Source organism: Sorex fumeus, unplaced genomic scaffold (genome assembly GCF_029834395.1).
Source record: "Sorex fumeus unplaced genomic scaffold, SorFum_2.1 ptg000033l, whole genome shotgun sequence".
Classification (NCBI taxonomy): Eukaryota; Metazoa; Chordata; class Mammalia; order Eulipotyphla; family Soricidae; genus Sorex; species Sorex fumeus.
In genome coordinates, this window is record NW_026606090.1 from 21,925,435 (window position 1) to 21,949,228 (window position 23,794).

Sequence of the window (23,794 nt, forward strand, 5' to 3'; positions counted from 1 at the left end):
TTCCTCCCCACTCACCGTCATCCCAAACTCCATGTAATCTCACATGTTCTGCTCAAAGGAAAATCATTCTGAGAAGCATCTACGGTCCTCACCTTTAAGGATTTCCTCTGGGGCTGCATAACTGGGTCATCTCTAAACTAGGGCAGGTTTTAGCTTCTTCAACTTTTTCCACTTCCAACCCTTGCTTTTTGCCCAAAAACGCAAAGCGAGTGAACACTGCCAGAAACACCTCAGATTCATTATGTGGTTGGCTTTGAATAAATTTTCGATCGTGGCATGTTCAGAAACCCTTTACTCGTGCCAATTTTAGGGTGACAGATTTAAGTTTAAGACACTCGGAACTGGTGTTGCCAAACTTTAGGAGTAACTGTGCTTGAAAAATATGTCTCTGGGCTTCATCGTTTCAACTCCTGCAAAGTGAGAGAAATTGAAAAACGCCCAGAGGAGTCCTTCATGCTGTGGCTGGAACCGGGGTTTGCGGCAGGGTGACGGGCTGACTGACGGGTGGGGCCACAGTGATGGTGTGATGGAGGAACAGGGGGAAGGAGTGGAGGGGGCAAGGAGACGGGGCGTACAGAGGAAAGGTCGGGTGTGTATGCCAAGGTGAAAGAACCTGTGATTTGGAAAGTATCAGAAGCCACAGGTGCCTCAGAGATCTGTGGGATGGTGATTCAGGTGAAGGCCTCAGGGGCAGCAGGACACGTCTTCTCAGCACACGCTCCGGTGCATTATTCTGAATTTGAAGGTATTGAGACTCAGGTATTGAAGGTATTGAGACTCAAATTCATTATTCTGAATTTAAAGGTATTGAGATCTCCAAGCCTGCTCGGATCGGGGCTGAGCATCCTCCACCCGGATCCTCCAAATTTCAGTAGGCGGGGGTCACACCCACCAACTGGCCCCCTGGCGCCGTGTAATCCCATCAACGGCCAAGACCCGGAGACTATAAAACCCAGCTCCCGGAAGCGCGCGGCCACATCTCACTCTTACTTTGGACAAACTGGCAGGGTACCAAATGTAACCTGCCCACATGGCAGAGTCTGGCAAACTCCCCATGGCGTACCCAATATGCCAAATACCAGTAACAATGATGGGTGTCATTCTCCTAACCCTGAAGAACCTTGAATATGGCACTTTTTGAAAAATTCTCAGGGCTAGGATGAAGGAGACGTTACTGGGGCCTGCTCGAGGCAATCGACGAACAACAAGATGGTCGTGATCGTGATCGTGAGACTCAGACAATGCACACCCCTATTTTTCTCCTGGAAAGCAGGTGATTCCCCATGGGAAATGGACTCTCCCTGAGACAGAAGAAGGGAGGCTGGGTCTGTTGTGAGCCGCTCTAGAAACCTGTTCTCTGCAGAATTTTAAACTCTCTTATTCCTTGTGTCTGCCTTTCACTTAAAGTTTGAAAATATTTCTATAAACTTTTTCTTTTTTGGCCTTTGGGCCACCCCCAGCCTGATTAGGGGTTACTCCCGGCTCTACACTCAAGAATTACTCCTGGCGGGCTCAGGGGACCATACGGGGTGCCACGGTCAGCCATGTGGAAGGCAAACACTTTACCTGCTATACTCTAGCTCCGACCCCTCTAGAAACATTTAATACTAAACTAGAAGTCAGTCATGGGTGAGAGAAAAAAGCTGCCTTATCCCTGACAATGTTACACGTAGAACAGCAAAGGCTGATACTGCACAATGAGAGACAGTGAGACAGTGAGACAGTGCAGCGGGCCAGGCATTTGCTGTGCACGCAGCTGACTCTGGTTCCATCCCCAGCAACATACATGGATCCCCAGGCCTGCCAAGAGCGATGCTCTGAGTACAGGGCCGGGAGTACGTTCTGGACACAGCCCCCAACAAAAACCCCTCAACCAAAAAGAACACCCCCAGCCTCCCCAAAAAAGGTTGTGTTGTACAATGGTGTTAAGTTCTACAAGGAAGCTCAGGTGACTTCATAGAACCACTGACACCAGCAGGCTGTGACGTGACAGGGCCCTTCTCTACTTCCTCCACCAGCCCTTTAAAAGTCCCATGACCGCTCTTGAGAGTGACATGGTTGTAGATGGAACAAGTTCACCATGGGCTCAGGCTAGCACCCAAGCAAACAGTTTTTGTCTCAAGGATTAGCCCCCAAAGCTGTGAGCCACCAAACCCGTACAAACCTATAGAACAACCAGAACAGACAACGAACCTAGACGAAGAACCTGTTCCCACCCCCAGCAGTTGACGGTGACCTGCAGGAGCCTCTTGTTCAGTTCAGGTCTCTTTTAAGGCCCGTTCTCTAACCCCATCACCCTTGTGTAGGTGCGTGGTTCCCCCAAAAGCACCATGAAAGGATTTAAACTTTCAAGTCAACAAACACTTGCGGGTAGTGGTGGCATGAAGTGCGTTGAGTTGAATCCTGGCTTTACTATGAAACCATGAACTTGGGGAAGTTACTTCATGGTTTCAGTTTTTCAATTCTAAGATGGGGTCAGCATCTCCTTCAGGATTACAATGCGGATCAACGAAGGTAACATGCAAACAGAGTGGAGGGCTCCACCCAAAAACATGGAGAAACGCTGTCATAAACCAAAAAGAAGTAACTAGGTAAGGACCCTGCTAGGGTTAGGAAAGACTAACCCGGCTTGAGCACTGTAGTCTGGGATACAGAATGAGATGTCCTCAGGGAAAGCCACCCTTTAAGCTTAATATATCTCTTAGTGTGTCCAGACAAAATGACTAGAAATAAAAGGGAATGCCCTGCCACAGAGGTTGAGCTAGTGTGACTACATTTCTAGTAAAAATGTAGGATGCCCAGTTAAATGTGCAATTTTATAAACAACAAATACTTTTAGTATAAGTATATCTCAGTCTGTATTTGGGACAAACATTAAAAACTGTTTATATGGGGGCCGGAGAGATAGCAGAGTGGGTAGTGCATTTGCCTTGCATGAGGCCGACCTGGGTTCAATTCCCAGCATCCCATATGGTCCCCTGAGCACCGCCAGGAGTAATTCCTGAGTGCAGAGCCAGGAGTAACCCCTGTGCATCGCTGGGTGTGACCCAAAAAGAAACAAAACAAAACAAAACAAAAAAAACACAACTGTTTATGTGAAGTTCATATTTAGCTGGGCATACTGTATATCGTGGGGCTGGAGCGATAGCACAGCAGATAGGGCGTTTGCCTTGCACGTGGCCTACTCGGGTTCGATTCCTCCATCCCTCTAGGAAAGCCCCGGCAAGCTACTGAGAGTATCCTGCCTGCACGGCAGAGCCTGCAAGCTCCCCGTGGCATACTTGATATCCCAAAAACAGTAACAAGTCTCACGATGGAGATGTTACTGGTGCCCACTCAAGCAAATCGATGAACAATGGGAGGACAATGCTACAGTATACTGTACTTCGCTGGACATCTTTTCAAAGAAACCAATTTTCTCAACAATTTTCTCCCGTTGATCATCGATTTGCTCGAGCGGGTCCAGTAACGTCTCCATCGTGAGACTTGTTGTTACTGTGTCTGGCATATCGAATACGTCACGGGGAGCTTGCCAGGCTCTGCCGTGCGGGCGAGATACTCTCGGTAGCTTGCTGGGCTCTCCGAGAGGGGCGGAGGAATTGAACTCGGGTCGGCCATGTTGGCTGCGTGCAAGGCAATTGAGATAAATTTAGAACACCACCTTTGCAGTGAGGTTGAACCATTATTACTGTTCTGTTTTCTGTTTTTGTTTTAGGTCACAATAGGTGGTATTCAGGGCTTATTCCTGCTCTAAGCCCAGGGACCACTCCTGGCAAAGCTTGGGGGCCATATATGGTACAGGGGATTGAACCCGAGTTAGCTGCATGCAAACCAAGGACCCTGCCCGCTGTCTTATTGCTCTAGTCTCTGGAGTTGGGTTCTTTAAAATGACCTTTATAGTACTGACTGAGAATGATGCCAGGCTCACAAGTAAATCAGTTACTGCCTCTATGTTGGTAACAGGGACAGATACGCTTGTGAATGTATTTTGAAGGTGATCCCAACTCAACAGGAGAAATGTTTTATTTCTTTCTAACATCCATCCTATTTTAACTATTGCTAAAATTTCACTCTAACAAGAGTAAATACAAAGATTCATTTTATTTAGCAAGACTGAAAACAAAACTAGGACAAAAATTCATACCGTAGCATTTGTTGCCCAAATGACTTCTCCAACTATCAACCCACAGCAATTAATTCAGCATATCATTTACAGAGTGATGATTATAACAAGAATTACTTCTCTGTTACAAAGTCAAATCACTGGGGCTCCTTGAAAGCTGAAGTTTGACTATTCGATCACCAGCTTCCACCAAAGCAGAAATAAAAAGTAATAGAAATACAAACACAAAACGATGGGCAAGTATCTCTCTTGTAAGGAAACAGTAGGAACAGATTCGAGACCCTTCTGAACAGAACCAGAGGAGTAATGGGGAGGCGCAGGTCACAGAGCAGAGATTTCACCTTAAACTTAAATAAGGAAGTTGGTAACTATAATGATCTTGCTTTCACTATTTGCGATAAATTTAGAACACTGTAAACAGTTCAGCCACCATTGCCGAGACGCAGAGACCCAGAGAGGCCATACTCAATCGATCACGGGTGAGACGTCCCCCTCTCTCTTCTGGGAGCCGCGCTCAAGCCCGGCCTCACATGCGCAGACATGTGCCTGCTTCTGAGCAATATCACCAGCCCCACTTCGTACTTAAAAAAAAAAGAAAATCAGTATCTTGCTAAAATTCTTTCCATGATACATTTTTTCCTCCTTTAACTTAAGCTGATCACAGATCCCTCTAATTTTTTTAAAGTCATATAAAAATCATCAACGAACTTTGGCTTCCTTGCAAACATTCTGGCCTCAGACTAAAAAAGCGGTTTAAAACAGTACTGAATACGAATCATTTCTGCAAAGTATGAGTGAGAAACATTCAACCAAGGTGACTTTTCCTTGGAAAATCCTACAAAAACGGAGTTGTATAAAGTTACCCACACGTATAAATAGCAGCCATGACTTTCCTGCCCACAACACTGCAGGCTGTCACATTTTACATGTTTAGAATTCAAATCCTGTAAGATCAGAAACTGTCCGACAGATCGATGGGCGAGCTGTCCCCCGCAAAGCCAAGAGCTCACTCCATGAACTTATCCCCGACGCAGGTACAGGCAGCCCGGGGTTAAACCGCCGGGTCCGCTATCTGTACCTAGGAAGCCACAGTGACACCGAGGGCCAGGAGCAGTAGGACTTTGGTTTTTTCTTTTTTTGTGTGCGTGTGGTCAAAGACTGACTCGTGCATAGGACATGCTGTCACAAGTTGTTTAGACTTTTTAGGATTAGACTTTCAAGTTAAAAACCCAAGCGGCAGTGCTGTCTGGACACTTGGAGACGGCCTTGCTCCTTACTCTGCTAGGGAAAAGCAGTGTTTTCCCAGACTCAAAGTCTTCGAGCAGAATGGGCAGACAAGTCGACTGGGGACGCTGGATGGGCGGTATGGCTCCTGACAAAGCTCGGAGACACTGAGACGGGAGAGGGTCCATGCTGGTTGAAGTGGACACCAGACCCGGCTTTCAGGATGGCTTCCTTCTGCACTACACTCCATCACGCCCAGAAACATTTGGTCCCCTAAACTGAGTGTAACAAGGAACAGCGGTCTGAAACCGAAGTCCCCGGAATGAGAATGGAAGAGAAGGACGTTCAGGTTGCAAGGAATTCACATTTTGTTTCTTCCGAGACTGGCTGAATGCTCCCCCCACTCCCGACAAACCTGAGCCGGCCAGGGGCAAGCTGCCTGAGCTGGGGCCAGCAGGTGAGCCAGGGGACGGGGCCTGGCCACGTGCTAGGTGCAGATCGCGCCAGAGCCTCCCTAGTTTCAGTGAGGAAAGAGGGGCCAGGGCCAGCTTGGAGGGGAGCTTGGTAGTAACAAGGCCACATTTTCTTATTTTTTAAAAAAAGTTCTTGGGTCGTAGCTGGCAATGGTGAGAGGCTCCTCTTGCCGCATTACTGGTTTATGGTCACTCCGGGCAGTGTGCAGGGGACTGAGCCCAAACCTCGTGCATGCAAAGCACACGCTCCACAGGACAGATCTTTGTTTCATGGGCCACACCCTAGCTCTTGCTCAGGGGTAACTCCTGGTGGTGCTTGGGGGACCATATCGGATGCTGGGGGTCGAACCAGGCTGGCCACATACAAGGCAAGCTCTCTGCCTACTGTACTATCGCTCTGGCCCCAGTAGAGGCAAATCTTGAGCCAAAGATTGGGGCAGTGAATCCTGACACTTTGCAAGATGACTCTGGAGGGCGACCCTCACCTAGCAACTAGTCCAAGAGCAGGAATCACACAGGGTGCCTGTCTGCGTGACCCAGCCTGCTGCAGGAACATCTTTCCTTCACGGATGCACTCCCTCACCCCGAATCCCCCTCAGAAGTGTCCCAATTAGAAAAGACACAGAAATCATCCGATTGGGATTGCTGCAGTGACCATTTGACCCTGGGGGTGCAGGCACGGACTCTGCTCTGCCTTGCCCGGTCGCTGGCCAGAACCCAAGGTCCAGCAGTGCATGCTACGTGGAGAAAATGCTTGCTTTAGTTTTGGTTTTCTGGCCACAACCAGAGGTAGCTTGCTCAGGGATCAGTCCCTGCGGTGCTCAGGGGGGGCCATATGCCGGGCTGAGGTCAAACCGGAAGGGCCACAGCAAGGCAAGCGCCCATCTCTCCCACCCCACGTTCCTCTGGATGTCATATGGGGTGGGAAGTGCCCAGCACACGCCACGGGCATTAGGACGGGCAAGCCTTTGGGTGACCCTCTGTCCTCCTCCAGAGGGCCTCCAATGCGGACTCGCCACAACAATAAAGACACACGGTCTCCAGGACACACGGGAAGGACCCCACTCCAGCAGCAATTAAGACACTTGAGCTGTTTGTTCGCATCTCCTGAATGCCGAGTGGAATCAATGGACAAGTTTGGGGGTGGGGGTGGGGGGACACACACCAAATCACAAAAGGGTGGAAAGTCTTAAAAAAGAATTTTGTGGTGGTGACCAAACCCTGACTCCGGAAACGTAGTCAGAAACCCACCGTTCCTGAGTCCCAGGGCAAGGAGGGCCACAGTACGAAAGCTTCGGGCCGGGCCCCCGTCCTCGTCCCAGGGTAGAGAAAACGGCACCTAGAGGAGTCGAGTCCACAGAGCTCACGACTGCACCGAGCCCAGGAGTCTGCTCACCGCCAAGGCACCTCCCACCAGAGTCGGGACAGGCGGGAGCCATACAGGGAGTTTGCGGAAGGGGATGCTAATCACCTGGCGGCAGTACCCAGAATTTCTCCCCATGCTCCAGCACCATCCCTAATTAAGCCAGCAGCAAAGGGCTAAAATTAGTGTCTGCCAGTGGAAGGTCAAAGCCACGGGGCAGTGAGAGCAGTCAGGGAACCCACTTACCTGCTGGAGACCCCAAATCATCAATCCCTGCCCTAGGGGACCAGATTTCAAGCCTTTTCTTCTTTTTTTTTTTTGCACCACAGTGAAGTGGAAGAGCGTCAGGGAAGGAACTGCGGGAGGAAGGGGCGTCCTGGCTCATCAGTAAGAACTAAAGATCTCCTCAAGTGTCCTCTGAGGCTGTGGAAGCGTGCTCAGTTCTCTCCCGCGTCTGTCTCCTGCAAGGGTTCGTCCTCCAAGGTGAAGCCTAGTTTGTCAGTGAGGCCCTCAAACTCCTTGCCCAGCGCGCCTGCAGAGTCCACGAACATGTTCGGGATATCTTTGCCAAAGTAGATCTTGCTGTTGGAAGCGATGGCCTTGTACTTCATCAGCTGCAGGTACTCCGGGGTCAGCTTCAGCTGTGAGAGAGGAAGGAGTGAGGGGCTGGAGCAACAGGACAGTGGGGAGGGCGCCTGCCTGGCACGCGGCCGACCCGGGTTCAGTATGGAATCCCATATGGTCTCCCTCCCCCCAGCACCGTCGGGAGCAGTTCCCGAGTGCAGGGCCAGGAGTAAGCCCCGAGCCTGGCCAGGTGTGGCCTCAAAACAAAAACAAACAGAAGGGGAAGAACTGAACCTCAGGTAGACCCGGGCTGAGCCGATTCCTGGGGCTCTTCCCCTTTCCCCGTGGAGGGGCTCCAGCAGAGAAACCGGCCACTGCTTCCCCCGCTCTCACAGTGCCTTTGGGGATGGCGGGAATTCGGGAAGAGAAATACTCAGGGCCTTCAAGGAAGAGAGGGAAGAGTTTTTGTGCCGAAGAGGAAAACTGACTTTCGTGGTAGCTCTAAGGAAAGAGGAGAGCCGGCCCAGGCCACACAGGCGGCAGCTTCTCCGGCCAGCAGAAGCCCAGACCCCGGCTGGCGCCCCGCTTTCTCCCAGACCGCCTGCACCCTTACCTTGTTGGCTTCGGCTATTTTCATAGCGGTGTAGCACTCGGCGTCCGCCTTGGCCTTCTCCCGGGCCAGGAACGCCGCGTCTGCGGGGAAGGAGGCAGTGAGTGACACGCTGTTGCTGCGGGCACAGCGGATGCAGGGTTGGCTGGGCATTCCCCAGACGCCTCGGTGGTGGGGAGAGTGCCGTCTGCCCTGGACTATGGGGTCCTCGGCTGGGAAACGGGAAACAGGCACTTCTCTCCCCATTTCACACGTGGTGAACATCAACCGACACGAAGGAGCATCTCCCTATGATGGGGCGAGAGCCCCAGGCTTGGGCTGTGCCCACCTGCACGGCATTTCCCAGGAGGCACGCGGAAGCCCCATCTTCTGCACCAGGCCCCTCTGTCTCTAGTTTCTAAGCTCTCTGCCTCAGCTTACCCTCTGCTGCAAGCAGCCAAAGCAAGGGGAGCCCAAAGAGGGCGCGGATTGTCGCCCTAAGCCAATACCACAAACACAAACCCTGGCATCTCGGACCTCAGCACCCTGGAAGTTTCTAATGAGCTGTGTTGAAGCTCCCGCAACCCTGAGAGACTTGCTGTGCTGGGCCCCGCTAACACCTCTGGGTTAAGACCCCTATGTTTTCATGTTTTGGGCTCTGGGGTCAGGAGACACCCCGGAGGGTTTCTGGTGCTCACAGGTAGGTCCTGGGGATCAAACCTCGGTCAGGGGCATGCAAGGAACTGCCCTACCCACTGTACTATCTCTCTGGCCCTGGTGTAAAACCTATTTAAAATTCTACTACGCAAGTAACATACTGCCTGCATCGGCCGAGATGAGCTTTCTAGTCCTATTTACACCTTTGCCTGGAGAATGAGGGCAGCCGCCAGGTAATATCTACGGTGAAACCCCAGGTGAAAAGGTCAGGCTGTGGGCAAGGGCTTCCTGTCTACCTTGAACAAGACCCGGGTGTGGGAACTTGCAGTCTGACTGGGCTGCCCGCTGTGCAAGATGACTCCAGGCCTTAGCACCTGATGCTAACGAGAAATTAAAAATGTATTATTTTGCACAGGTCTCAAAGGAAGAGCCACTGACCTGTCAAATCCTAAACAGGCTTTAAAACTTAAGTTCAGCGGGTTCCTGCAAGGCCTTACCAGCCTCAACTGAACCTATCAAGTTCAGTTAAACTTGTTCAGAGCAAGACGTTGGGTGCTGATGTCTTGGTTCTCTCTCCCTCTCCCTCTCTCTGCTTTTTGGGACACGCCTGGCGATGCTCAGGGGTCATTCACGGCTCTGCAGCCAGGAATTACTCCTGCAGTACTCGGGAGTCCATAAGGGACGCCGGGGATCGAACCTGGGTCAGTTACGTGCAAGGCAAACGCCCTCCCCGCTGTACTACTGCTCTGACCCCTTTTTTTCTTTTTTTAAAAATTTGAGGTGATGCTGGTTGCAACAGGAGTTTTGCTCGCTTGTTTGGCTACACTTTGTGGTGCTCAGGGCCTCTTTGAGTTGGAGCTGCAGCATCATTCCTGGTGGTGCTCAGGGAAGCGTGGGGATTAAACCCACGTGACCTGCCTGCAAAGCACGTGCCCAGGCCGATGAGCATCTTTCCAGCCCTCCCGACACTGTTTGAAGTGGGCATGCTGAAACCTCGTCACAGGGACACTATCCCCATGCACTAAAGTCTCTAGACCAGTGTCTCTCAACTGGGGTCTCCTGGGAAAACCGCATCAATGGGGGGAGCCGGGAAGACAGGGGGCCACAGGAAGGAAGCAGAGTTTCCAGGAGCGAGGCTGGAAATTCGGCACAAACCCCTTTCACCTTCTGCTCCCACCCACCGCCCCTAGAACTGGCTCTGTAGGCACAATTCCAGGGTTTGTTTCACTTTAGCGCGGTCTGTTCCTTTGCTTTATTCCTTGTCTTCCACGAGCGACGCCAACTGGTATTTACTGACTGTCCATCTTAGTCCTAAAACTTGCTTGACCTAAGCACCACGGGAAAGACAGGGGGCTGGTGGGGATGATGTGGCGGCTGAGGAGGAGGGAGGGATGGAAATGTGACTCAGGAAAATCAGCAAAGAAAATCCCCCATGCAGCCCCCACAGGGCGGGGTCCCAGAGATGCTCCTGGTGCCCCCCGGGAGCGGGTCTGAAGGCCTGCGGAGTACAGGGCAGCCTGCGACTGCCATTCTGTTTGCTTGCGGGGGAGGCCACCAAGGCTACCTCCGTGGTCCTGGATGGGGGGACATTAGTGCTGGGCATCAAGCTCTACCGTCTGACTAACATCCCTAGCCCTAGCCCCATGGTCCCCCCCCCTTTTTTTTTTTTTTTTTGTGTGTGTGTCCTGCCAGGCTCTTCTGGCAGCGCTAAGGGCTTTCCGGGGATAGTTCTAGTCACACTTAGGTGCCCGTGTGGTGGGCCGAGAAAAGGCGACGTTTTAAAGAAACTATGTCACTTTAGAACAACTGTGAAAGAGCCAGGGAAAGGCCCCTCCAGCCCACCCCATTGCCACAGGGTGGGCGCCGAGGACGCCGAGGCACTGGCTCCGCCTCTGCTCACCTTCAATTTCCGAAATCTTCTTCTCAGTCTCCTTCTCCATCACCTTCTGCCCGTAGGTGATTTCTGCCACTTGAGCCACTTTTTCCGCCTCTAAGTCAACGGAGTAGAGAAGAGTAAACTCAGAGCTGACAGTCCAAAGTCTGATGACGGACCTATCCGAGGCTTCCCCAAGCTTCCCTTTCCCTTGCCAGACCGAGGCTGGGAGCAGGGTAGGTGAAAGGCGAGCCACGGGCCCAGGGGCGGCACGGGCAGAGGTATCAGGGTAGACAATGCCAGAGTCTGGGACCGAGGGAGGGGGTCAATCCCTTGGCAACAGTGAGGGGCGAGCCTGGGCTCCCCTGAGTCATAGGATCTCCCCACAGAGGAAGAGCTAAAGAAGTAATGTCTAAAATGCCTCTTCACCCGAAGAAGCAGAACCTTGCAGAACCACCCAGGATTGGAGCCCCATCCTGCATCCCCCCTAGCTCCATTCTACGCACCCACTGACCCCGGGGAGATGTCTTCCCAGAAAAACAAGGTCAAGGAGAGTGCCCAGTGACCACGAGTGAGCGAGTTCACGTGTGCAAGTTTAGAAACATCCCTGGCCCACAGTCAGGTTCTCAGGAAGTGGTGGGCATTACACTATAAAGGACCGAGGAGAGGATCTCTTTCATTTTAAGCTGCGCCACTCCAGTCTGCTACCTCCTGGCACAACCCAGCCAGTCCAGCAGGGCTCTGGGGGAGATTCAGAGGATGGTGGGGCCCGGGGGGGCCTCAGGCCTCCTGCACCTTCCCGCTGCCCAGCCTGCCCTGGCCGCAGCCCCAGACCACACTCTGACCGATGAGGGCTTTCTTCCGCTCCGTCTCGGCCTCCTTCTCCACCACCTTCTGCTTCTGGGCGGCAATGAGCAGCTTCGTCTTCTCGCTCTCCCTGCAGCGGAAAGAAGTGAGCAGCTGAGCGGCCAGCTGGGGGCGCCCTGCCGAAGCTCACGGGCCACTGGGCAAATGACTGAGTCTCTCTCGCCTTCTAGAAGACGGTTCAGCCCTCGGATAAACGCTGGCTGCCTGCTACCCTCTTCCAGAAGGGCTAACAGGTGAGCAATGGTTCTACTCTGGTAAAAGGCACCGCCCGCGTGTCTTTTTCAGCGCAAGCCACGAAGCACAAACAAGGCCTCCCGGTCCCTTCAAAAGCATCAGGCAGGCAGGGCTCCCTCGGAGGCCCTTGGGGTCTGCTGCCGGTCAGGAGGCTGTCCGCTGCATCTCTGGGTACAGTGGGCTGAGACCACCCTAATCTCAGGGAGGGGAGTGCCGGGAGGCTGGGTCCCAGCTGACGGTGCCTCTGGTGGGGCAGAAGGGATACTCACATCAGCTCATAATTCCTGCGGATCGCCTCTGGGATATTGGGCTTGGTCACCCGCACGGCCTGGAGAAGGATGAAAAGAGCAGCCGGTGGGAAGGCGGGTGGCCGGGGGCCGAGCAGCGCCCAGCAGTCCAACCAAAACCAACCCCGAACGCGGGGATGCAACTTCCAGGCAGTGGCGCCAACGCTTACCTGGATGACAAGCCCGGGAGCCATGGAGGTCAGGTCCTGTTGCAAGGCCAGTTTGAGATTCTCGTCGATCTGATCTGAAACCAGGGAAGGCAGCGGAGAAGCGTCACCCGGGGCTGTGTGCGCTCGGGGGTAAGGTGGAGCTCAGGAGATGCTCCCGCACAGGAGGCAAGTGCTCCTCCAGAGTTCCACAGTTGCCCGTCACCACTCCCAGCACCGCGGCAAGCGCTGGGGAAGATGGTAAGTGAGAAGTCCAGCTCGAGAACGCAGCTGACCGGCAAAGGGTCTCCCCCAGGCAGGAGCTCAGGGCCGGGGTGGAAAGAAGCAGGGTGCGGCAAGCCACTGGTGGCCTCAGATCGAAGCACTTCCGCTAAAAGGACGCCAGACTTGCCCTACACAGGACCCAGCTTTTGAAAGGACAATTCGGCGGCCAGAGCGATAGTACAGAGAGTAGGCGTTTGCCATGCATGCGGCTGACCTGGATTCGACCCCCGGCATCCCATACGGTCCCCTCTCAAGCACCGCCAGGAGTGATTCCTGAGTGCAGAGCCAGGAGTAACCCCTGAGCGTCGCTGGGTGTGACCCCAAAAGCAAAAACAACAACAAAGAAAAAGGACAATTCCGGCCCAGTTCTCTTTTTTTGGGGGGCCCACATCAGGTGGTGCTCAGGGTTTGCTCCTGATGGTGTGTGTGTGTGTGGGGGGGGGGGGGGGGTGTCAGATCAGGGTCAGCTGTGTGCAAGGCAAATGCCCTTCCCACTGTGCAATTACGCCGGCCCCTCTAGCACAGTTTTTTTCCTTTTCTAAAGAAAAATGTTTCTATTTATATAAATTTGTTCATAATGATCTACTACGTTCAATATTCCAACACCAACTCCACCATCACTGCACCCTCCCACAACTATTATTTCCAATTTTCCCAACCACTCCTCAAGCCTGCCCCTGTAGTAGGCACAGTTCTTCCTCTAGATCAGGGTTTCCCAAAGTGGGTAACACGGTCCCTGTGGGCGGGCAGGGTGCCAGAAAGTGTGTATGGGGGTCAGAGCCTCTTATACATGGGGCGGGACGGCAGCGTTCTTCCAGTTGCTCAGCTTAAGGAAAGCAGATCGCCAGGGAAGCACCACACGATTTTATTTTTTCCCAAGAAGGGGGTGGGCAGCCCGTAAGTGAGAGAACCTACGAGGTGAGAGAGAGCACAGCAGGCAAGGGGCTTGTCTTGAACGTAGCAGACCCAGGTTCAATCCTGGTACCCTCATATGGTTCCAAGCCCCACCAGGCCAGATCCCTGAGCACAGAGCACAGTCCTGAGTACCTCCAGCTGTGGCCCAAGACAAAACCAAGAATTTGGGATCCTCTGCCCTAGACAATAGTTGCAAAAAGAGAACACAGACTCCCAGTTTTCATGAGAAGGAAGGTGGAATGATTATGTTAGGTATTTTGAAAAGATTAGATTTGATAATTTTAGAACTGTCTAAAATAAAATCTGACTCTGACATCAAAGAAAGTCCCGATGAGGCTGTTTCCACTGAGAACTTCATCCAATAGCACGAGGTGAAAATAAAAATTCACAGAGTTGGGTACAAGCCCGACTTTGAGATTTTTTTTTTTTGCTTTGGTCCCGATCCCGTTCTCTGGATCTCACTTCTGAGCCACTTCCTGGACAAGTGAAGGACAAACTGAGCCCCTTCCAGCTGTGGTCCCTGAGCAGCAGTGCCAAGGCTGCTGCCTTCCTGCTCAGGCCTGCAGAACTCTCTGCCCGCCAGCACCTCAGGAAGATCCTGGCAGGGGCCCTGGAGACACAGCAGGGCTTAGGCACTTGCCTGGCATGCAGCGATCCTGGTGCAATTCCTAGCACCACGTGGGCCCTCAAGCACCACCGGGAGTGAGCTCTGAGCACTGCCAGACGTGAGCCATGAGCACCACTGATATGAGCCCTGAGTACCACCAGACGTGGCCCCCAAATGAAACAACAACAACAACAACAACAACAACAAAAACAAAGCCCAAAACCCAAGAAAGATTCCAGTCATCTCATCCTGGAGCGGCACATCTCAGCAGACTCGCCTCGGTCTCCCCCTCTGCCTTGCGCACACGCAAGGTACAGCGGGTAGAGGGCGTCTGCCATGCACGAGGACGACTCGGGTTGGATCATTGGCATCCTATCTGGTCCCCTAAGAACCACCAGGAGTGAGTCTGAGCACACCAGGTATGGGCCAAAAACCAAACCGACAACAAAGAATGGGATACTTCCTAAACAGAATTCCAGCCAAACTTGAACTCAGATGGCCCGTTTCCATCAAGCATTGAGAGTCGCCGCCGTTTACCCGACCACACGATCCAAGTCAAGCTAAACAACTGTGGCCCAGGTTACTAACTGACTGGGGACATCTGGGAGAAATACTTTAAAGTTGGTTCAGTAATTCTGGTGACAAGCTGTGCATATGTGAATGCAATGCTGAGTGGATGACACTGTTAAATATACACAAACAAGTTCTCCAGTAGATTTCTGAGCAAGTGCAGTATCTTAATAATACGAACAAAGCGTAAAAGCAAGCAATACTGAGGACTAAGGAGCCATGTTATTCTCCGAGGAAGCCAGGGAGGAGCCTTTCATGTCCAAGGACCAGGACCAGAGGCAGAAGTTCTGCCTTCTGGAAGAGACTTTCTGGGGCCAGGCCCAGTGGTGTTCCAGGGCTATTCTGGCTCTGTGTTTGGGGTCCACATGTGCAGGGAACCCTGTGAACCAGAGCCTGCTACTGAAGGCAAACGCTGTTACCTCTACACCATCTCTCGGCACCCTCCCTTCCTCTCGCTCCTTTCGCCTTGGGGCCAGGCCCAGCAGAGGCTGGACTCCTCCTGGCTCTGGGCTTAGGGGCCCTGTGGTACCAGGAACTGAACTGGGGTCAGCAGCAAACCAGGGCAACACTGACCCTCCCGTACTGTCTCTCCCGCCCATGAATTTCTCCTTTTTTTTGTATAAAAATAGATTTTTAAGCAAAACTGCTTGCTAGCAAGACTGAAATGTCAAAGGTAGTTTCAAAGTAAATACATTCTCCAGCTCTTCTATACCATACAAGCTACACTCGCTAAGCTAACAGGTTTCTCTCTATTAAGGAGTTTTGTAATGCAAAGCAATTTCTATCTCAATTTTCTTTTCATGGAAATTAGAGAAATTTGCCTTTTGTTTCAAATGCCTTCAAATATTCATTTAGTGGCACAAGTCCTGAAATAATGACTGAGAGAAAACGCCATGTTTTGCAAGATCGCATTACTTTTCTAAGTAAAAAGGAGAAAAGTATCAGTAATAAGTTTACCAGATATTTCTTTAGAGTATACTGAATCCAAAACCTATCAAACAAATTTAGATTTAGTTTCCACTGCACCAGAATTAAAAGTGACTCTGATGGCTTCCTGAGTTTTCCTCACAGTGTGAAAGGCTTAATGAGGAGCGTTGGCAGCTTCCATGATTCCGCCTTCTGTCTGCACCAAGAAAAGTGTTCTCGGCGCAGGACCCCTTCCCGACGCTCCCGGGGAAAAGCAGCGTGCTGCTGGTCTGTGGCGCTGGACAGACAGGCACAGCAAGGCTCACAGCCATGGACAACTCACTCAGGGTCGCGGGGTCAAGCCCTATAAGGGCCTGGGAGTCTCTTTGCAAGCGCAGGAGCTCCGTTTTACTCCTGGCTCAGAGACTCAGAGATGTCTTTCCGAACGCAACTCCCGTGGCCAGGCAACAGAAGCAAACAAAGCAGATCGAACCACACGGCTTCTGCACAGCAAAAGAAACTTCTTCCAAATGATCTTCGAAGCCTGGCGCTGAGCTGGAGGGGCCTGCGCAGGCCTGGGCGGCTCAGTGGCCCAAGCCCCCAGCCTCTCAGAGGAGATACTGGACAGACAATCTCCAAAACATCTCTAAAAATTTATAGAACTCAACAATGAAAATACGATTAAATTAAAAAACGGGCAGATCAGAATAGACACCTTTCCAGAAAGATGCCAATGGCTAAGAGACACAAGAGATGTTCAGAGGCCGGGCCAGAGAGAGTCTAGCAGGGAGGGCTCTTGCCTTGCACATGGCCGCCCCGGGGCCAATTTCCAGCGCCCCAGATGGTCCTGGCCCTGTTAAGAGTAACCCCGGGGGGCTGTAGCAATAGCACAGAGGGGAGGGCGTTTGCCTTGCACGTGGCAGATCCAGGTTTGATTCCCAGCATCCCATATAGTCCTCTGAGCACTGCCAGGAGTAATTCCTGAGTGCAGAGCCAGGAGTAACCCCTGTGCATTGCTGGGTATGACCCAAAAAGAAAAAAAAAAGAAAAAAAAAGAGTAACCCCGGAACATTGTCACGTAGCCCCAAATAAACAACCACAAAGGAAGACTTTCCCCCTTGTTCCTGAGTGCCAGCAGCAGGCCTGCCAGGTGCCATGCCCCTGCACACACTTGTCTCCCAGACTGCCTAGCACCATCCCTGGCATCTGTACTGAAGTCTCTCCAGTCATCCTATTCATCACCACAGACACTGGTTGAACACACCAACCACCACACACGAGGGGGCAAGCACTGTGACTGGCCCCGGTGCCGAGCCCAGGGCTGACCCGGAGGCACCAAGTCTTGGTCCCCTGGCGTGGTGAGCACGGCAAGGCTCAGGCTCCAGCCGGTTGGCCCACCAGCCCTACAACTGCCTCTCGCAGACTCACTGACCCTCCCCTTAAATACGTGACTGCTGGGCTGGAAAGTCCCCAGCATTCTCGCGCTGACCTGGTCCATCCCCACTCCCCGGCTCAGCAGTGTGTCTTCTGTGCCTTTTGCTCAGCCACCCCGAGGACCTTTTTGTTTTGGGGCCACACCCAGCAGTGCCCCGGGTTCACTCCTGGCTGATGGTGCTCAGGGACCGAGGGGATGCAGGAACGGGGCATGCAAGGCGAGCACCCCATGCGCTGTATATGGCTCAGGCCCCTACCCCAGGGATCTTCCCAGCACCACTGCTGAGGAATTCTCATGGGGACAGTCTCGCCCAGGCCAGCGGCAGGTAGTCCAGAGCTAGGCTGAGGCCCGCGGTGGCCAGAGCGGCTTCTTACCGAAGAGCTCGATATAGACCTCCTGAAGCGTATGGACGCTGCAGAACTGGTTGAGCTCATGGTGGATCTTGTTGAAGATGAGGGCCTTGTCGTAGTCGGCAGTGTAGTTCTTCACTATGTCATACACTGGGGAGGGGAGGGGAGAGTTCGGGTGAGAGAGGCTCTCCGGGACACGGGGAGGGACTGGCCGAGGGCAGCTGGGAAGCGCACCTGCATTCGGGACCAGGAAGTTCACCACTTCGATTCTGTCAAAGTAGATCATCACACCACCACTGTGGGGGGAAGCGGACAGAGAAGTCACCGGTCAGCTCTGAGGTTGTGCGGGCTCCTCAGTAACAGCAGACGAACGAGTTCATGGAGGGCACGTCAGACCTCCAAGCAAGAGATCATCGGAGCTTACAGCTCGCCTGCGATCCTGTGAGAAGTCACCTCCTAAAAAGTACCTTCAAGAGCCGAAAGTGAGACTTCCAGAGCGCACCAAACAGCCACACGCCTTTTAAATCTGAAGGCCTTTGGAGGAGAGCAACTGACGCTGGGCCGGTGAGAATGTACAAGGGAGAGGGCACAGGCCTTGCACGTGGTACCAGGTATCAAGCCTGTGCCCTCAAGCCTGGTACCACATGTCCCCTGAGCAACGCTGGGTGTGGCCCCAAAACAAAACAAAAAAATTTCGAACAGAAAAATAGAAAAGAATAGTACAACAGCCATGTATCAGTACCCGTCTTTAAGAGTTAACGTCTTGCCTTATAGATCGGTAGATCTATTCTTCCCCTTCCCCAAACCTGAGAGTTGCAGTCATGCTGAGCCTTGACGCTTCAGCAGGCCCCCCACGAGCAACGGCCCACTCCACAGAGCTGCAACACTGTTCCCAAACTGAGTAAAGTTAGCAGAATTCCCTAATGATCTAACCCCCAGACCTAATTAAAATTTCCCCAGTTAGCACAGCGGGTACGGCGTTTGCTTTGCACGTGGCCGACCGGAGTTTGATTTCTCCACCCTTCCCGGAGAGCCTGGCAAGCTACCCAGAGTATCTCGCCCGCACAGCAGGACCTGGCAAGCTCCCCGTGACGTATTCGATATGCCAAAAACCGTAACAAGAAGTCTCACAATGGAGACGTTACTGGGCCCGCTCGAGCAAATTGATGAACAACGGGAGGACAGTGGCAGTGACGGTTCTTGTTTTAGAACTGGATGCCCTCCAAAACCCATGTCCAAACTTCCCCAACGTAACTGCGTTTGGAAATGGCCTTGAAGAACAGTCAAGGGTACATGATCATTATTATTATTATTATTTTAGTTTGGGGGCTGCACCTGGTGGTACCCAAGGCTGACTCCTGGCTCTGCACTCTGACATCACTCCTGGAGATGCTCAGGGGACCTCAGGGGAAGCCAGGGATCAGCAGCGAGCGCCCCATAAAGGTGAGACGAAAGGAGGCTTAGATAGGAGATGTACTTGACTGCGGGGGGAAAAGGGAAAGACCCGAGAGAATTCGCTCTCTCTCCCCGGACAGAGGAAAGGCCCAGGGATGTGGAAGCTGGGACCTGCAGGGCTGATTGTGAACTCAAGAGTTTCCAGGGCTTTGTGAGACACAAAGTTGCTACAGTAAAAGGTCCTCCAGGTGCAGGGACTGATGTAGAACAGAGTGCAGCACTATCGGGCTGCTGCAGCCCTGAGTCCTTGCACCCTTCCGGTTTCTGCTCCAGTGCTCAGGGCTTACTCCTGCCTCTGCACTCAGGGGTCTCCTGGCAGGGATTGCCGGACTGAACTGAGTGGGCCACAGGCAAAGCAAGTAGCCTACCCACTGCACAAAGTCTCCCACGGTTGCATTTCTTGATTAAAAGTGGGGTCACGGAAAACAACGGGGAGAAGGCCGAAGCAGCCGAGTGAGCCCCTGTGGGGCGGGGGCGCAGGGCAGCCTGTGCTGTGGACTGCTGGTCTTCACTAATGTAGGTCCCCTGCAGCCTCCACGCTCAGTGACCCAGACACAGGTCAGGTAGCCCACTGGGGCCCTGATTCCGGTCTGGTGATGTCCTCTTCTTCACCTAGCCCAGTGAGGACCCCTGGGCTTTCCAACCCGACTATTTTGGTGGACCGTGGACTTCCTGTCCCTACGGCCCGCCTTCTCTGGAAGACATTCTCACAGTGAGGCTGAAGTCCTCACCCTCCTTGATGTCATCAGCCTGTGTGGGCTTCCCTCTGACAGGAAAAGCCGACTCTTCTCGGCATGCCACTCAAGGCCCTCCCAGACCGGCTTACTCCTGGGGTTTTTCTCTCTCTTGCTCTCCCTCATTCAAGACCCACAGGGCAGGGAACTTGGTGAAAGCACTCAAGGGTGTCTCCCTTTCACCGCCTTTCTGTGAGGGTGGCTGGCCAGTCGCCCTTCCTCTTTCGGGAGGCTGAGCAGCCTCATTCTGAGCACCTTACCTAGTCCCACAAGGCACATTCTTCACTTCATCCGTCTGCAGCGTGGTCTGGAAATAAAGGAGATGGACAGTCCGTCACATGGACAGAGACCCGCAGCGTGACTTTTTTTAAATCCCCAATGAACCTGCCTGCCCATGAATACATGTTTTGGGGTGACATATGCCTTTGTCAAGCCCACCGAGTCTTTACTTGAAGGCGAGGCTACGTCAGGCAGAGATGCCCACCCACGCTTCACTGGCGCTGAGGCAGCCTGCGAAGAAGCTGAGTGAAAAGGCCGCTGAGCCCCTGCCACTGCCGAGTCCTGAACTGCCAACAGACTTAGCCCGTTTCAGCCTCCAGCACTAGCTGGCCCTTCCTCGGGACGGCTGTGAGGCTCCACCGAGAAAACACGCATGGAGGCACCATCGAGAGCAGTAAGTGCAGGCGGGGAATGTGCGGATGAAGGAGCCCGGGAGAAGTCATTCTCCAACCCTCCTCGCAGCCAGACAGACTTCCAAAAAGCTAGTGGCCCTGCATCTGCCCCAGCCGACCCCAGTCCTCTGTAGGTGTCAGTTTCCCTTGCCAAGTCCAACCTTCCTCCACCCACCCCAAAATTAGGTTTCCCATCTCTGCAATTCAACCAAGAGTCAGCCAAGTCACCCTATTTTATTTCCGTCTTCTATGGTAGCCTGTGGTTTTAAAAAATGAACAGCCAAACCTCCCTTCTTTCTTCTCCTATACATTCAGAACAGATTCTTCTCTGGCCTTGTCTTGAAGTGAAGAAATTTCTCCCGGTTGGGGCTGATGGGCCAAGGCAAAGACCCCATTCAACTATTTCAACAATCTGGGGAAGCTTTCAAGTAAATAGCATGGAGCCTGCTCTTTATTTGAGCTGTCCGTAAGGATACTAAAAGATCAACCTGCCTTACATCATTACCTAAAAGGGCACCAGACTCCTCCAATACCCCATATCGACACCCAGCCACACACGCCAGCCAGGTGTACCTGCACAGACTTGTACGAGGTGATGAAAGGGAGCATGAGGTGGAAACCGGGGCCGCTGGTGGAGGTCAGCAGAGCACCGCCTCTGCAGAGGGAAGAGAGAGGGGAGTTAGGAAGGCGTGCTGCGACAGCAGCGCCCTCTGCAGGCGGGGGACAGAGAGGAGGGGTTCAGGTGAGTTTCGACAGCAGGGTCCTCTGCAGAGGACAGAGAGGCGGGCTTAGGTGAGCTTCGACAGTAGTGCTGCTTGGGCCCACTTGCTCTCCCGCTGCAGAAATGTTCCACAGTGATGTGTGCCACGACTCTGTCCACCGACCCTTTCCTCGCAGCTGCACCCTAACTGCGAGAAAGCATGGGGGGTGGGGGGAGACATAAAACCATCAGTCATGCTTCGGCAGCAAGGAAAATAGGCAGACAGGCTAAGTGGCCCGATGACAGCAGAATCCCAGTCCGCACGGAGAGAGGAAGTTGCCTGAGCGTGCAGCAACCCTTTACTGGCAGTCTGATCGGTAACACAGTTATCAATTAACTGCACGAATGCTGGAGTCCAGGGACAGGGACAGCCAAAGGAATTATTTTCAGTACACCTCACAAGTCATTGAGAGATTTCTTCTGGCAGTAGAAGTCACCTTTCTAATCAAGTGATATGGAGATGATAACAAAATTAAAAGCCTTTTGGGGGGACAAGTAGATAATGGGACAAATAGTTAACAGAGAGTAGGACACTCAAGAGTTTTAGAACTTGTTATTGGCAACCCAGAAATAAGCGGAAGTCAAATGCATATACGAAAGGGCTTACACAGAATTTTTTTGTTTGTTTTGGGATCACACCGTGTGATGCCCAGGGGTTACTCCTGGTTCGGCACTCAGGAATCACTCCTGGTAGTGCTCAGGGGACCATACAGGATTATGGGGATGGAACCTGGGTTGGCCACATGCAAGGCAAGTGCCCTACCCTTTGTACTATCACGCTCTGGTCCCGGATTCATATAGACTTAAAAACCAAAACCAAAACCAAACAAAACAAAACAACAACAACAAAAACCTGGCTAAGCGTACTGAAAGGAAGGGAACCCAAGACTGACAAGCGTTTCTCTGTCTTACATTAAGGAGTCAAAGGTACAGTTTTAGAAAGGTGCAATAAACTGACCTAATGGTTTATTTTAAGGACCAGTACCCCAGGGCTTGGTGGTTGTAATAAATCCCGCAGCCTCTTTCTTTTGTCCTGAAATGTCCGTTTTTAAGAATTGGGCCCAGATTAGAGCAGGCCCTCTTCCCAAGCTCCCACTAAGAACTGGCATGCATCAGGGGTATCCTTGGGTGGGAGAGAGCTCCCAAGGCTTGGACCCATGCCTGTATGCATGAGACCTGGTGCTGATTCCCAGGTGGGACGGTCCATGTGGAGCACAGAGCAAGGGGTTGCCCCTAGCCACGGACTGGGGTGGGTCCCAAGCAGATGGAGAGCAAACCCTTGTCCCGAGGATGATCTGACTAAAGGGTTCCTGTCTAAATCTTGCTGCACACTATCAGTCACCATTGATGGCATTAACTCAGGACGCTACTTCATGCCTAATGTCCCTGTGTATGATATGCGTGAATGTCCTCAGTTTGTTCAATCTGCAGGGCTCCAACCAATGCGACACAGTCCAGCAGAATCTGCCAGCCAGGGAGCGAGAAAGGCATGTTCACAGGAAGGGTCAGCGGCCCCCATCCCGCCTTACCTGTAATAGACCCCAATATGTCCCTCTTCGATCTTGTGCACAGATGAGAAGATAGACGCACAGCAGAAACTCACAGCCACAGCCACAATCGCGCCCAACTGAGCCATCGGGAACCTTGAGCTAGGGGGACGAGAGGGGGAAACGTGGGGTCTGACACGCGGGGCAAAAGCTTCAACGGTACCAATGGGGCTGCCGAGAGGTTCGCCCAGCCCGGCTCCCCTCACGTGGCCAGTGCCAGGACACAGGAGGCAGTGCTCCAGCTGTAGCCATGGGCCCGGGGAATGCCAACTGGGAGTGGCTCAGAACACCACCTCCACCTCCTGGAGCACTAACCCGGGGTCGCTGGGGAGGCGGGGACGAGAAGGGCTGAGCCCTTGCGGCTGTGGAACCCTGGCCAGGGCTGCCCAGAGGAAAGCAGGCCAGCCTGCCTCCTTCCTGCCAGGGCCACTGAGACTGCAGCCAACAGCACAGGGGGCTGCCTGGCCCGGGAACTGTTGGGTCCGGCTTGGCATGGCCGTCCCCCCAGGCACCGCTGGGCCCGTGTCCCTGGGAACCGTGTCCCTGTGTACAAGGCACGCTGGGTCCGGCCTGTCAGAGTCCCCTCTCCACCTGTGTCCGTTTCCCGTCCATGTCCCTCTCCCTGTTCCCATGTCCCTCTCCCCGTCTTCCTTTCCCGCCCGTGTCCCTCTCCCCATCTGTGTCCCTGTCCCTGTCCATGTTCATCTCCCGTCCATGTCCTACTCCCAATCCCCGTGTCCCTCTCCCCATCCGTGTCCCTCTCCCCGTCCCCATGTCCCACTCCCTGTCCCTGTGTCCCTCTCCTGTCCGTGTCCATCTCCCTGTCCGTGTCCCTCTCCCGTGAGTGTCTTTCCCCATTTGGGCCCCTCTCCCCGTCCGTGTCCCTCTCCCTGTCCCCGTGTCCCTCTCCTGTCCGTGTCCTTCTCTGTCCGTGTCCCTCTCCCTGTCCCCGTGTCCCTCTCCCTGTCCCCGTGTCCCTCCCCTGTCCCCGTGTCCCTCTCCCTGTCCCCGTGTCCCTCTCCCTGTCCCCGTGTCCCTCTCCCTGTCCCCGTGTCCCTCTCCCTGTCCCCGTGTCCCTCTCCCGTGCATGTCCCACACCCCGTCCGTGTCCCTCTCCCTGTCCCCGTGTCCCTCTCCCTGTCCCCGTGTCCCTCTCCCT

At 53.3% G+C, this 23,794-nt stretch overlaps 1 protein-coding gene across 1 annotated transcript; it reads right to left on the reverse strand.

The window, feature by feature from the left end:
* Nucleotides 1-4,082: 4,082 nt before the first annotated feature.
* On the reverse strand, nucleotides 4,083-22,747 carry ERLIN2 (ER lipid raft associated 2). The gene is made up of 11 exons (XM_056116946.1): nucleotides 22,618-22,747; nucleotides 20,902-20,983; nucleotides 19,918-19,964; nucleotides 17,703-17,764; nucleotides 17,493-17,618; nucleotides 12,425-12,498; nucleotides 12,237-12,295; nucleotides 11,712-11,803; nucleotides 10,894-10,983; nucleotides 8,361-8,440; nucleotides 4,083-7,824 (listed from the first exon to the last, which is right to left on the reverse strand). The coding sequence occupies exons 1-11, from the start codon at nucleotides 22,722-22,724 to the stop codon at nucleotides 7,621-7,623; spliced, it is 1,023 nt and encodes a 340-aa protein (XP_055972921.1). The 5' UTR covers nucleotides 22,725-22,747; the 3' UTR covers nucleotides 4,083-7,620.
* Nucleotides 22,748-23,794: the final 1,047 nt, after the last annotated feature.